Raw genomic sequence first — 15,526 nt, 5'->3', positions numbered from 1 at the left:
GAGAGGTAACAGTGTGTTATAGAGAGGTAACAGAGAGGTAACAGAGTGTTATAGAGAGGTAACAGAGTGTTATAGAGAGGTAACAGAGTGTTATAGAGAGGTAACAGAGTTATAGAGAGGTAACAGAGTGTTATAGAGAGGTAACAGAGTTATAGAGAGGTAACAGAGAGGTAACAGAGTGTTATAGAGAGGTAACAGAGTGTTATAGAGAGGTAACAGAGTGTTATAGAGAGGTAACAGAGTATTATAGAGAGGTAACAGAGTGTTATAGAGAGGTAACAGAGAGGTAACAGAGAGGTAACAGAGTGTTATAGAGAGGTAAAAGAGTGTTATAGAGAGGTAACAGAGTGTTATAGAGAGGTAACAGAGTGTTATAGAGAGGTAACAGAGTGTTATAGAGAGGTAACAGGGTGTTATAGAGAGGTAACAGAGTGTCATAGAGAGGTAACAGGGTGTTGTAGAGAGGTAACAGGGTGTTGTAGAGAGGTAACAGAGAGGTAACAGGGTGTTATAGAGAGGTAACAGGGTGTTGTAGAGAGGTAACAGGGTGTTGTAGAGAGGTAACAGAGTGTAATAGAGAGGTAACAGGGTGTTGTAGAGAGGTAACAGAGTGTAATAGAGAGGTAACAGAGTGTTATAGAGAGGTAACAGGGAGGTAACAGAGTGTTATAGAGAGGTAACAGAGTGTTATAGAGAGGTAACAGAGTGTTATAGAGAGGTAACAGAGTGTTATAGAGAGGTAACAGGGTGTTATAGAGAGGTAACAGAGTGTTATAGAGAAGTAACAGAGTGTAATAGAGAGGTAACAGGGTGTTGTAGAGAGGTAACAGAGTGTAATAGAGAGGTAACAGAGTGTTATAGAGAGGTAACAGAGTGTTATAGAGAGGTAACAGAGTGTTATAGAGAGGTAACAGGGTGTTATAGAGAGGTAACAGAGTGTTATAGAGAAGTAACAGAGTGTAATAGAGAGGTAACAGGGTGTTGTAGAGAGGTAACAGAGTGTAATAGAGAGGTAACAGAGTGTTATAGAGAGGTAACAGAGAGGTAACAGGGTGTTTTAGAGAGGTAACAGAGTGTTATAGAGAGGTAACATAGTGTTATAGAGAGGTAACAGGGTGTTGTAGAGAGGTAACAGAGTGTTATAGAGAGGTAACAGAGAGGTAACAGAGTGTTATAGAGAGGTAACAGAGTGTTATAGAGAGGTAACAGGGTGTTATAGAGAGGTAACAGGGTGTTATAGAGAGGTAACAGGGTGTTATAGAGAGGTAACAGAGAGGTAACAGAGTGTTATAGAGAGGTAACAGGGTGTTATAGAGAGGTAACAGGGTGTTATAGAGAGGTAACAGAGTGTTATAGAGAGGTAACAGGGTGTTATAGAGAGGTAACAGAGTGTTATAGAGAGGTAACAGAGTGTTATAGAGAGGTAACAGGGTGTTATAGAGAGGTAACAGGGTGTTATAGAGAGGTAACATGGTGTTATAGAGAGGTAACAGGGTGTTATAGAGAGGTAACAGAGTGTTATAGAGAGGTAACAGGGTGTTATAGAGAGGTAACAGAGTGTTGTAGAGAGGTAACAGAGTGTTATAGAGAGGTAACAGGGTGTTATAGAGAGGTAACAGGGAGGTAACAGAGTGTTGTAGAGAGGTAACAGGGTGTTGTAGAGAGGTAACAGGGAGGTAACAGAGTGTTGTAGAGAGGTAACAGAGTGTTATAGAGAGGTAACAGAGTGTTGTAGAGAGGTAACAGAGTGTTATAGAGAGGTAACAGGGTGTTATAGAGAGGTAACAGGGTGTTATAGAGAGGTAACAGGGTGTTATAGAGAGGTAACAGGGTGTTATAGAGAGGTAACAGAGTGTTATAGAGAGGTAACAGAGAGGTAACAGAGTGTTATAGAGAGGTAACAGAGTGTTATAGAGAGGTAACAGAGTGTTATAGAGAGGTAACAGGGTGTTATAGAGAGGTAACAGGGTGTTATAGAGAGGTAACAGCGTGTTATAGAGAGGTAACAGGGTGTTATAGAGAGGTAACAGAGAGTTAACAGAGTGTTATAGAGAGGTAACAGAGAGGTAACAGGGTGTTATAGAGAGGTAACAGAGAGGTAACAGGGTGTTATAGAGAGGTAACAGAGAGTTAACAGAGTGTTATAGAGAGGTAACAGAGAGTTAACAGAGTGTTATAGAGAGGTAACAGAGAGTTAACAGAGTGTTATAGAGAGGTAACAGAGAGGTAACAGAGTGTTATAGAGAGGTAACAGGGAGGTAACAGAGTGTTGTAGAGAGGTAACAGGGTGTTGTAGAGAGGTAACAGGAGGTAACAGAGTGTTGTAGAGAGGTAACAGAGTGTTATAGAGAGGTAACAGAGTGTTATAGAGAGGTAACAGGGAGGTAACAGAGTGTTGTAGAGAGGTAACAGGGTGTTGTAGAGAGGTAACAGAGTGTTGTAGAGAGGTAACAGGGAGGTAACAGAGTGTTGTAGAGAGGTAACAGAGTGTTGTAGAGAGGTAACAGAGTGTTATAGAGAGGTAACAGAGTGTTGTAGAGAGGTAACAGAGTGTTGTAGAGAGGTAACAGAGTGTTATAGAGAGGTAACAGAGTGTTATAGAGAGGTAACAGGGTGTTGTAGAGAGGTAACAGGGAGGTAACAGAGTGTTGTAGAGAGGTAACAGAGTGTTATAGAGAGGTAACAGAGTGTTATAGAGAGGTAACAGGGTGTTATAGAGAGGTAACAGGGAGGTAACAGAGTGTTGTAGAGAGGTAACAGGGTGTTGTAGAGAGGTAACAGGGAGGTAACAGAGTGTTGTAGAGAGGTAACAGAGTGTTATAGAGAGGTAACAGGGTGTTATAGAGAGGTAACAGGGAGGTAACAGAGTGTTGTAGAGAGGTAACAGGGTGTTGTAGAGAGGTAACAGGGAGGTAACCGAGTGTTATAGAGAGGTAACAGAGTGTTATAGAGAGGTAACAGAGTGTTATAGAGAGGTAACAGAGAGGTAACAGGGAGGTAACAGAGTGTTGTAGAGAGGTAACAGGGTGTTGTAGAGAGGTAACAGAGTGTTATAGAGAGGTAACATAGTGTTATAGAGAGGTAACAGGGTGTTGTAGAGAGGTAACAGAGTGTTATAGAGAGGTAACAGAGTGTTATAGAGAGGTAACAGAGTGTTATAGAGAGGTAACAGGGTGTTATAGAGAGGTAACAGGGTGTTATAGAGAGGTAACAGAGAGGTAACAGAGTGTTATAGAGAGGTAACAGGGTGTTATAGAGAGGTAACAGGGTGTTATAGAGAGGTAACAGAGTGTTATAGAGAGGTAACAGGGTGTTATAGAGAGGTAACAGAGTGTTATAGAGAGGTAACAGAGTGTTATAGAGAGGTAACAGGGTGTTATAGAGAGGTAACAGGGTGTTATAGAGAGGTAACAGGGTGTTATAGAGAGGTAACAGGGTGTTATAGAGAGGTAACAGGGTGTTATAGAGAGGTAACAGAGTGTTATAGAGAGGTAACAGGGTGTTATAGAGAGGTAACAGGGTGTTATAGAGAGGTAACAGAGTGTTATAGAGAGGTAACAGAGCGGTAACAGAGTGTTATAGAGAGGTAACAGGGTGTTATAGAGAGGTAACAGGGTGTTATAGAGAGGTAACAGAGTGTTATAGAGAGGTAACAGGGTGTTATAGAGAGGTAACAGAGAGTTAACAGAGTGTTATAGAGAGGTAACAGAGAGGTAACAGGGTGTTATAGAGAGGTAACAGAGAGGTAACAGGGTGTTATAGAGAGGTAACAGAGAGTTAACAGAGTGTTATAGAGAGGTAACAGAGAGTTAACAGAGTGTTATAGAGAGGTAACAGAGAGTTAACAGAGTGTTATAGAGAGGTAACAGAGAGGTAACAGAGTGTTATAGAGAGGTAACAGGGTGTTGTAGAGAGGTAACAGAGAGGTAACAGAGTGTTGTAGAGAGGTAACAGAGTGTTGTAGAGAGGTAACAGAGTGTTATAGAGAGGTAACAGAGTGTTATAGAGAGGTAACAGGGAGGTAACAGAGTGTTGTAGAGAGGTAACAGGGTGTTGTAGAGAGGTAACAGAGTGTTGTAGAGAGGTAACAGGGAGGTAACAGAGTGTTGTAGAGAGGTAACAGAGTGTTATAGAGAGGTAACAGTGTTGTAGAGAGGTAACAGAGTGTTATAGAGAGGTAACAGAGTGTTATAGAGAGGTAACAGGGTGTTATAGAGAGGTAACAGGGAGGTAACAGAGTGTTGTAGAGAGGTAACAGGGTGTTGTAGAGAGGTAACAGAGTGTTGTAGAGAGGTAACAGGGAGGTAACAGAGTGTTGTAGAGAGGTAACAGAGTGTTATAGAGAGGTAACAGGGAGGTAACAGAGTGTTGTAGAGAGGTAACAGAGTGTTATAGAGAGGTAACAGAGTGTTGTAGAGAGGTAACAGGGAGGTAACAGAGTGTTGTAGAGAGGTAACAGAGTGTTATAGAGAGGTAACAGAGTGTTGTAGAGAGGTAACAGAGTGTTATAGAGAGGTAACAGGGTGTTGTAGAGAGGTAACAGGGTGTTGTAGAGAGGTAACAGGGTGTTGTAGAGAGGTAACAGGGAGGTAACAGAGTGTTGTAGAGAGGTAACAGGGAGGTAACAGAGTGTTGTAGAGAGGTAACAGGGTGTTGTAGAGAGGTAACAGAGAGGTAACAGAGTGTAATAGAGAGGTAACAGAGAGGTAACAAAGTGTAATAGAGAGGTAACAGAGTGTTATAGAGCGATAACAGAGTGTTATAGAGAGGTAACATAGTGTTATAGAGAGGTAACAGAGAGGTAACAGGGTGTAATAGAGAGGTAACAGAGTGTTATAGAGAGATAACAGAGTGTTATAGAGAGGTAACAGGGTGTTATAGAGAGGTAACAGAGTGTAATAGAGAGGTAACAGGGTGTTATAGAGAGGTAACAGAGTGTTATAGAGAGGTAACAGAGTGTTATAGAGAGGTAACAGAGTGTAACAGAGAGGTAACAGAGTGTAATAGAGAGGTAACAGGGTGTTATAGAGAGGTAACAGAGTGTTATAGAGAGGTAACAGAGTGTTATAGAGAGGTAACAGAGTGTTATAGAGAGGTAACAGAGTGTTATAGAGAGGTAACAGAGAGGTTACAGAGTGTTATAGAGAGGTAACAGAGTGTAATAGAGGTAACAGAGTGTTATAGAGAGGTAACAGAGAGGTAACAGAGTGTTATAGAGAGGTAACAGAGTGTTATAGAGAGGTAACAGAGAGGTAACAGAGAGGTAACAGAGTGTAATAGAGAGGTAACAGAGTGTAATAGAGAGGTAACAGAGTGTTATAGAGAGATAACAGAGAGGTAACAGGGTGTTATAGAGAGGTAACAGGGTGTTATAGAGAGGTAACAGAGAGGTAACAAAGTGTAATAGAGAGGTAACAGAGTGTTATAGAGAGGTAACAGAGTGTTATAGAGAGGTAACATAGTGTTATAGAGAGGTAACAGAGAGGTAACAGGGTGTAATAGAGAGGTAACAGAGTGTTATAGAGAGGTAACAGAGTGTTATAGAGAGGTAACAGAGAGGTAACAGAGAGGTAACAGAGTGTTATAGAGAGGTAAAAGAGTGTTATAGAGAGGTAACAGAGTGTTATAGAGAGGTAACAGAGTGTTATAGAGAGGTAACAGAGTGTTATAGAGAGGTAACAGGGTGTTATAGAGAGGTAACAGAGTGTCATAGAGAGGTAACAGGGTGTTGTAGAGAGGTAACAGGGTGTTGTAGAGAGGTAACAGAGAGGTAACAGGGTGTTATAGAGAGGTAACAGGGAGGTAACAGAGTGTTGTAGAGAGGTAACAGGGAGGTAACAGAGTGTTGTAGAGAGTTAACAGGGTGTTGTAGAGAGGTAACAGGGAGGTAACAGAGTGTTGTAGAGAGGTAACAGGGTGTTGTAGAGAGGTAACAGGGAGGTAACAGAGTGTTGTAGAGAGGTAACAGGGAGGTAACAGAGTGTTGTAGAGAGGTAACAGGGAGGTAACAGAGTGTTGTAGAGAGGTAACAGGGTGTTGTAGAGAGGTAACAGAGTGTTATAGAGAGGTAACAGGGTGTTGTAGAGAGGTAACAGGGTGTTGTAGAGAGGTAACAGGGAGGTAACAGAGTGTTGTAGAGAGGTAACAGGGAGGTAACAGAGTGTTGTAGAGAGGTAACAGGGTGTTGTAGAGAGGTAACAGAGTGTTATAGAGAGGTAACATAGTGTTATAGAGAGGTAACAGGGTGTTATAGAGAGGTAACAGGGTGTTGTAGAGAGGTAACAGAGTGTTATAGAGAGGTAACAGAGAGGTAACAGAGTGTTGTAGAGAGGTAACAGGGAGGTAACAGTGTTGTAGAGAGGTAACAGGGTGTTGTAGAGAGGTAACAGGGAGGTAACAGAGTGTTGTAGAGAGGTAACGGGGTGTTGTAGAGAGGTAACAGGGTGTTATAGAGAGGTAACAGGGAGGTAACAGAGTGTTGTAGAGAGGTAACAGGGAGGTAACAGAGTGTTGTAGAGAGGTAACAGGGTGTTGTAGAGAGGTAACAGGGAGGTAACAGAGTGTTGTAGAGAGGTAACAGGGTGTTGTAGAGAGGTAACAGGGAGGTAACAGAGTGTTGTAGAGAGGTAACAGGGTGTTGTAGAGAGGTAACAGGGAGGTAACAGAGTGTTGTAGAGAGGTAACAGGGTGTTGTAGAGAGGTAACAGGGAGGTAACAGAGTGTTGTAGAGAGGTAACAGGGAGGTAACAGGGTGTTGTAGAGAGGTAACAGGGTGTTGTAGAGAGGTAACAGAGTGTTATAGAGAGGTAACATAGTGTTATAGAGAGGTAACAGGGTGTTGTAGAGAGGTAACAGGGTGTTATAGAGAGGTAACAGGGTGTTATAGAGAGGTAACAGGGTGTTATAGAGAGGTAACAGGGTGTTATAGAGAGGTAACAGAGAGGTAACAGAGTGTTATAGAGAGGTAACAGGGTGTTATAGAGAGGTAACAGGGTGTTATAGAGAGGTAACAGAGTGTTATAGAGAGGTAACAGGGTGTTATAGAGAGGTAACAGGGTGTTATAGAGAGGTAACAGGGTGTTATAGAGAGGTAACAGGGTGTTATAGAGAGGTAACAGGGTGTTATAGAGAGGTAACAGGGTGTTATAGAGAGGTAACAGGGTGTTATAGAGAGGTAACAGAGTGTTATAGAGAGGTAACAGGGTGTTATAGAGAGGTAACAGGGTGTTATAGAGAGGTAACAGAGTGTTATAGAGAGGTAACAGGGTGTTATAGAGAGGTAACAGAGAGTTAACAGAGTGTTATAGAGAGGTAACAGAGAGGTAACAGGGTGTTATAGAGAGGTAACAGAGAGGTAACAGGGTGTTATAGAGAGGTAACAGAGAGTTAACAGAGTGTTATAGAGAGGTAACAGAGAGTTAACAGAGTGTTATAGAGAGGTAACAGAGAGTTAACAGAGTGTTATAGAGAGGTAACAGAGAGTTAACAGAGTGTTATAGAGAGGTAACAGAGAGGTAACAGAGTGTTATAGAGAGGTAACAGGGAGGTAACAGAGTGTTGTAGAGAGGTAACAGGGTGTTGTAGAGAGGTAACAGAGAGGTAACAGAGTGTTGTAGAGAGGTAACAGAGTGTTATAGAGAGGTAACAGAGTGTTATAGAGAGGTAACAGGGAGGTAACAGAGTGTTGTAGAGAGGTAACAGGGTGTTGTAGAGAGGTAACAGAGTGTTGTAGAGAGGTAACAGGGAGGTAACAGAGTGTTGTAGAGAGGTAACAGAGTGTTATAGAGAGGTAACAGAGTGTTGTAGAGAGGTAACAGAGTGTTATAGAGAGGTAACAGGGTGTTATAGAGAGGTAACAGGGAGGTAACAGAGTGTTGTAGAGAGGTAACAGGGTGTTGTAGAGAGGTAACAGAGTGTTGTAGAGAGGTAACAGGGAGGTAACAGAGTGTTGTAGAGAGGTAACAGAGTGTTATAGAGAGGTAACAGGGAGGTAACAGAGTGTTGTAGAGAGGTAACAGAGTGTTATAGAGAGGTAACAGAGTGTTGTAGAGAGGTAACAGGGAGGTAACAGAGTGTTGTAGAGAGGTAACAGAGTGTTATAGAGAGGTAACAGAGTGTTGTAGAGAGGTAACAGAGTGTTATAGAGAGGTAACAGGGTGTTGTAGAGAGGTAACAGGGTGTTGTAGAGAGGTAACAGGGAGGTAACAGAGTGTTGTAGAGAGGTAACAGGGAGGTAACAGAGTGTTGTAGAGAGGTAACGGGGTGTTGTAGAGAGGTAACAGGGTGTTATAGAGAGGTAACAGGGAGGTAACAGAGTGTTGTAGAGAGGTAACAGGGAGGTAACAGAGTGTTGTAGAGAGGTAACAGGGTGTTGTAGAGAGGTAACAGAGAGGTAACAGAGTGTAATAGAGAGGTAACAGAGAGGTAACAAAGTGTAATAGAGAGGTAACAGAGTGTTATAGAGAGATAACAGAGTGTTATAGAGAGGTAACATAGTGTTATAGAGAGGTAACAGAGAGGTAACAGGGTGTAATAGAGAGGTAACAGAGTGTTATAGAGAGATAACAGAGTGTTATAGAGAGGTAACAGGGTGTTATAGAGAGGTAACAGAGTGTAATAGAGAGGTAACAGGGTGTTATAGAGAGGTAACAGAGTGTTATAGAGAGGTAACAGAGTGTTATAGAGAGGTAACAGAGTGTAACAGAGAGGTAACAGAGTGTAATAGAGAGGTAACAGGGTGTTATAGAGTGGTAACAGAGTGTAATAGAGAGGTAACAGAGTGTTATAGAGAGGTAACAGAGAGGTAACAGAGTGTAATAGAGAGGTAACAGAGTGTAATAGAGAGGTAACAGAGTGTTATAGAGAGATAACAGAGAGGTAACAGGGTGTTATAGAGAGGTAACAGGGTGTTATAGAGAGGTAACAGAGAGGTAACAAAGTGTAATAGAGAGGTAACAGAGTGTTATAGAGAGGTAACAGAGTGTTATAGAGAGGTAACATAGTGTTATAGAGAGGTAACAGAGAGGTAACAGGGTGTAATAGAGAGGTAACAGAGTGTTATAGAGAGGTAACAGAGTGTTATAGAGAGGTAACAGAGAGGTAACAGAGAGGTAACAGAGTGTTATAGAGAGGTAAAAGAGTGTTATAGAGAGGTAACAGAGTGTTATAGAGAGGTAACAGAGTGTTATAGAGAGGTAACAGAGTGTTATAGAGAGGTAACAGGGTGTTATAGAGAGGTAACAGAGTGTCATAGAGAGGTAACAGGGTGTTGTAGAGAGGTAACAGGGTGTTGTAGAGAGGTAACAGAGAGGTAACAGGGTGTTATAGAGAGGTAACAGGGTGTTGTAGAGAGGTAACAGAGTGTAATAGAGAGGTAACAGGGTGTTGTAGAGAGGTAACAGAGTGTAATAGAGAGGAAACAGAGTGTTATAGAGAGGTAACAGGGAGGTAACAGAGTGTTATAGAGAGGTAACAGAGTGTTATAGAGAGGTAACAGAGTGTTATAGAGAGGTAACAGAGTGTTATAGAGAGGTAACAGGGTGTTATAGAGAGGTAACAGAGAGGTAACAGAGTGTTATAGAGAGGTAACAGAGTGTTATAGAGAGGTAACAGGGTGTTATAGAGAGGTAACAGGGTGTTATAGAGAGGTAACAGGGTGTTATAGAGAGGTAACAGAGAGGTAACAGAGTGTTATAGAGAGGTAACAGGGTGTTATAGAGAGGTAACAGGGTGTTATAGAGAGGTAACAGAGTGTTATAGAGAGGTAACAGGGTGTTATAGAGAGGTAACAGGGTGTTATAGAGAGGTAACAGAGTGTTATAGAGAGGTAACAGGGTGTTATAGAGAGGTAACAGAGTGTTATAGAGAGGTAACAGGGTGTTATAGAGAGGTAACAGGGTGTTATAGAGAGGTAACAGAGTGTTATAGAGAGGTAACAGAGAGGTAACAGAGTGTTATAGAGAGGTAACAGAGTGTTATAGAGAGGTAACAGGGTGTTATAGAGAGGTAACAGTGTGTTATAGAGAGGTAACAGGGTGTTATAGAGAGGTAACAGCGTGTTATAGAGAGGTAACAGAGAGTTAACAGAGTGTTATAGAGAGGTAACAGAGAGGTAACAGGGTGTTATAGAGAGGTAACAGAGAGTTAACAGAGTGTTATAGAGAGGTAACAGAGAGTTAACAGAGTGTTATAGAGAGGTAACAGAGAGTTAACAGAGTGTTATAGAGAGGTAACAGAGAGGTAACAGAGTGTTATAGAGAGGTAACAGGGAGGTAACAGAGTGTTATAGAGAGGTAACAGGGTGTTATAGAGAGGTAACAGAGTGTTATAGAGAAGTAACAGAGTGTAATAGAGAGGTAACAGGGTGTTGTAGAGAGGTAACAGAGTGTAATAGAGAGGTAACAGAGTGTTATAGAGAGGTAACAGAGAGGTAACAGGGTGTTTTAGAGAGGTAACAGAGTGTTATAGAGAGGTAACATAGTGTTATAGAGAGGTAACAGGGTGTTGTAGAGAGGTAACAGGGAGGTAACAGAGTGTTGTAGAGAGGTAACAGAGTGTTATAGAGAGGTAACAGAGTGTTGTAGAGAGGTAACAGAGTGTTATAGAGAGGTAACAGGGTGTTATAGAGAGGTAACAGGGAGGTAACAGAGTGTTGTAGAGAGGTAACAGGGTGTTGTAGAGAGGTAACAGGGAGGTAACAGAGTGTTGTAGAGAGGTAACAGAGTGTTATAGAGAGGTAACAGAGTGTTGTAGAGAGGTAACAGAGTGTTTTAAAGAGGTAACAGGGTGTTGTAGAGAGGTAACAGAGAGTTAACAGAGTGTTATAGAGAGGTAACAGGGTGTTGTAGAGAGGTAACAGGGTGTTGTAGAGAGGTAACAGGGTGTTGTAGAGAGGTAACAGGGAGGTAACAGAGTGTTGTAGAGAGGTAACAGGGAGGTAACAGAGTGTTGTAGAGAGGTAACAGGGTGTTGTAGAGAGGTAACAGGGAGGTAACAGAGTGTTGTAGAGAGGTAACGGGGTGTTGTAGAGAGGTAACAGGGTGTTATAGAGAGGTAACAGGGAGGTAACAGAGTGTTGTAGAGAGGTAACAGGGTGTTGTAGAGAGGTAACAGGGAGGTAACAGAGTGTTGTAGAGAGGTAACAGGGTGTTGTAGAGAGGTAACAGGGAGGTAACAGAGTGTTGTAGAGAGGTAACAGGGTGTTGTAGAGAGGTAACAGGGAGGTAACAGAGTGTTGTAGAGAGGTAACAGGGAGGTAACAGAGTGTTGTAGAGAGGTAACAGGGTGTTGTAGAGAGGTAACAGAGTGTTATAGAGAGGTAACAGGGTGTTGTAGAGAGGTAACAGGGTGTTGTAGAGAGGTAACAGGGAGGTAACAGAGTGTTGTAGAGAGGTAACAGGGAGGTAACAGAGTGTTGTAGAGAGGTAACAGGGTGTTGTAGAGAGGTAACAGAGTGTTGTAGAGAGGTAACAGAGTGTTATAGAGAGGTAACAGGGTGTTGTAGAGAGGTAACAGAGTGTTATAGAGAGGTAACAGAGAGGTAACAGAGTGTTGTAGAGAGGTAACAGGGAGGTAACAGTGTTGTAGAGAGGTAACAGGGTGTTGTAGAGAGGTAACAGGGAGGTAACAGAGTGTTGTAGAGAGGTAACGGGGTGTTGTAGAGAGGTAACAGGGTGTTATAGAGAGGTAACAGGGAGGTAACAGAGTGTTGTAGAGAGGTAACAGGGAGGTAACAGAGTGTTGTAGAGAGGTAACAGGGTGTTGTAGAGAGGTAACAGGGAGGTAACAGAGTGTTGTAGAGAGGTAACAGGGTGTTGTAGAGAGGTAACAGGGAGGTAACAGAGTGTTGTAGAGAGGTAACAGGGTGTTGTAGAGAGGTAACAGGGAGGTAACAGTGTTGTAGAGAGGTAACAGGGTGTTGTAGAGAGGTAACAGGGTGTTGTAGAGAGGTAACAGGGTGTTGTAGAGAGGTAACAGGGTGTTGTAGAGAGGTAACAGGGAGGTAACAGAGTGTTGTAGAGAGGTAACAGGGAGGTAACAGAGTGTTGTAGAGAGGTAACAGGGTGTTGTAGAGAGGTAACAGAGTGTTATAGAGAGGTAACATAGTGTTATAGAGAGGTAACAGGGTGTTGTAGAGAGGTAACAGAGTGTTATAGAGAGGTAACAGAGAGGTAACAGAGTGTTATAGAGAGGTAACAGAGTGTTATAGAGAGGTAACAGGGTGTTATAGAGAGGTAACAGGGTGTTATAGAGAGGTAACAGGGTGTTATAGAGAGGTAACAGAGAGGTAACAGAGTGTTATAGAGAGGTAACAGGGTGTTATAGAGAGGTAACAGGGTGTTATAGAGAGGTAACAGGGTGTTGTAGAGAGGTAACAGGGAGGTAACAGGGTGTTGTAGAGAGGTAACAGGGAGGTAACAGAGTGTTGTAGAGAGGTAACAGGGTGTTGTAGAGAGGTAACAGGGAGGTAACCGAGTGTTATAGAGAGGTAACAGAGTGTTATAGAGAGGTAACCGGGAGGTAACCGAGTGTTATAGAGAGGTAACAGGGTGTTATAGAGAGGTAACAGGGTGTTATAGAGAGGTAACAGTGTTATAGAGAGGTAACAGAGAGGTAACAGGGTGTTATAGAGAGGTAACAGGGTGTTATAGAGAGGTAACAGGGTGTTGTAGAGAGGTAACAGAGTGTTATAGAGAGGTAACAGAGAGGTAACAGAGTGTTATAGAGAGGTAACAGAGTGTTATAGAGAGGTAACAGAGTGTTATAGAGAGGTAACAGGGTGTTATAGAGAGGTAACAGGGTGTTATAGAGAGGTAACAGGGTGTTATAGAGAGGTAACAGGGTGTTATAGAGAGGTAACAGGGTGTTATAGAGAGGTAACAGGGTGTTATAGAGAGGTAACAGAGTGTTATAGAGAGGTAACAGAGTGTTGTAGAGAGGTAACAGAGTGTTATAGAGAGGTAACAGAGTGTTATAGAGAGGTAACAGGGTGTTATAGAGAGGTAACAGGGTGTTGTAGAGAGGTAACAGGGTGTTGTAGAGAGGTAACAGGGTGTTGTAGAGAGGTAACAGGGAGGTAACCGAGTGTTGTAGAGAGGTACCACTACAGAGCATGTCTGTTTGTTTCCCATCTTGTGAGTGTTTGTCTGGAAGTAAGTATACAGTGTGTGTGTTGGCAAGGTAACAGGCAGTACAGTGTCTCTATCTAGTTCCTGTCTGATGTTCTGCTGTTCAGGACACAGTCACTCGCTCTGTTGTTGGCACCAGTCAATCCAGATGTCTCCCCTGTGAATTCAACTCTAGTTTCCATGGTGATATATCTCTCTCCTGCTCTGGGCTGTCAGTGTTTCTCACACCTTCCCCTCCCTCCCTCCCTCCCTCCCTCCCTCCCTCCCTCCCTCCCTCCCTCCCTCCCTCCCTCCCTCCACCCCCTCTTCCTCTTTCCCCGTTCCCCCTCCATCTCTCCCCCTTTCTCACCATCCCTTCCTCATCCCTCCCCCTTCTCCTCCCTTCCTCCCTCCCTGCTTTCCTCCCTCCCACCCCCCTCATCCTCCCTTCCTCCCTCCCTGCTGTCCCCCCTCCCTTCCTCCCCCACCCCTGCCTCCCTCTGTCAGAAGCTGCAGGTTGATGTGAGGAGGTTAACCATGTCTCTTCTAAAGCGGTTCAGAGAGGGGGTAGCTGCTGCTCTGAACATCTCTCCCAGACACGTACACATCAACAGACTCAATGTAAGACACACACACACACACACACACACACACACACACACACACACACACACACACTGCTCTGGACACCTCCTCCAGACACGTACACATCAACAGACTCAATGTAAGACACACACACACACACAGACACACACACACTGCTCTGGACACCTCCCCCAGACACGTACACATCAACAGACTCAATGTAAGACACACACACACAGACACACAGACACAGACACACACACACACACACACACACACACACACACACACACACACACACACACACACACACACACACACACACACACACACACTGCTCTGGACACCTCCCCCAGGCACGTACACATCAACAGACTCAATGTAAGACACACACACACAGACACACACACACACACACACACACACACACACACACACACACACACACACACACACACACACACACACACACACACACACACACACACACACACACACACACACACACACACACACACACACACCCTCAAACATTCAACACATTTTACTGACTATAGACATTAATAAGGATGATTTGAAACTAGTTTCCACTGAACACAAATGATCGTAGTTCATACAGACTGGCCAGACATCCATAACAACACATCCCACAATCCACTTCACCTGTAGTTCAACCTTAACGTGAGGTTGTCTGTGGATATCATTTCATCTGAGCGTTATCTAACATCCTCTTCCTCCTCTTCCTCCTCCACCCCCCAATAGGAGAGGAAGAATGGCATTGAGCTGTATGTGTCATCTGATAGGCCAGGGGCCACGGAGCCCCTCCCAGCAGAGGAAGTTATCCAATCACTGAACATCAACACCCTGCACCGTAGCCTGGGTCACTTCGGCATCACAGAGGTCTCCTCGGAGGTACGCTACTTCCTGTATGTGTGCACGTGTATATGTGTGTGTGTGTGTGTGTCTGTGTGTGTGTGTGTGTGTGTGTGTGTGTGTGTGTGTGTGTGTGTGTGTGTGTGTGTGTGTGTGTGTGTGTGTGTGTGTGTGTGTGTGTGTGTGTGTGTGTCTGTGTGTGTGTGTGTGTCTGTGTCTGTGTCTGTGTCTGTGTCTGTGTCTGTGTCTGTGTCTGTGTCTGTGTCTGTGTCTGTGTCTGTGTCTGTGTCTGTGTCTGTGTGTCTGTGTCTGTGTCTGTGTCTGTGTCTGTGTCTGTGTCTGTGTCTGTGTCTGTGTCTGTGTCTGTGTCTGTGTCTGTGTCTGTGTCTGTGTCTGTGTGTGTGTCTGTGTGTGTGTGTGTGTGTGTGTGTGTGTGTGTGTGTGTGTGTGTGTGTGTCTGTGTCTGTGTCTGTGTGTGTGTCTGTGTGTGTGTGTGTCTGTGTCTGTGTCTGTGTCTGTGTCTGTGTCTGTGTCTGTGTGTGTGCCCCCAGGTGGTGAGGGTAGGCAACAACATCTCCTCCCCGCTGATCCTCAACACGGGGGCCCCACAAGGGTGCGTTCTGAGCCCTCTCCTGTACTCCCTGTTCACCCACGACTGCGTGGCCACGCACGCCTCCAACTCAATCATCAAGTTTGCGGACGACACAACAGTGGTAGGCTTGATTACCAACAACGACGAGACGGCCTACAGGGAGGAGGTGAGGGCCCTTGGAGTGTGGTGTCAGGAAAATAACCTCACACTCAACGTCAACAAAACTAAGGAGATGATTGTGGACTTCAGGAAACAGCAGAGGGAACACCCCCCTATCCACATCGATGGAACAGTAGTGGAGAGGGTAGCTAGTTTTAAGTTCCTCGGCATACACATCACAGACAAACTGAATTGGTCCACTCACACTGAC

At 43.8% G+C, this 15,526-nt stretch overlaps 1 protein-coding gene across 1 annotated transcript in view; it reads left to right on the top strand.

Moving 5' to 3' along the window:
• LOC124022405 (receptor-type tyrosine-protein phosphatase R-like) overlaps positions 1-15,526 on the top strand; it is a 131,305-nt gene that overhangs the window by 71,998 nt on the left and 43,781 nt on the right. Inside the window, 2 exon segments of the mRNA XM_046337340.1 lie at positions 13,614-13,727; positions 14,454-14,603. Of these exon segments, the coding sequence (XP_046193296.1) occupies positions 13,614-13,727; positions 14,454-14,603 (264 nt within the window).

This window comes from Oncorhynchus gorbuscha, unplaced genomic scaffold (genome assembly GCF_021184085.1).
Source record: "Oncorhynchus gorbuscha isolate QuinsamMale2020 ecotype Even-year unplaced genomic scaffold, OgorEven_v1.0 Un_scaffold_1372, whole genome shotgun sequence".
Lineage (NCBI taxonomy): Eukaryota > Metazoa > Chordata > Actinopteri > Salmoniformes > Salmonidae > Oncorhynchus > Oncorhynchus gorbuscha.
The sequence above is the reverse complement of the archived record's forward strand: the minus strand, read 5'-3'. Positions and strand labels throughout refer to the sequence as shown.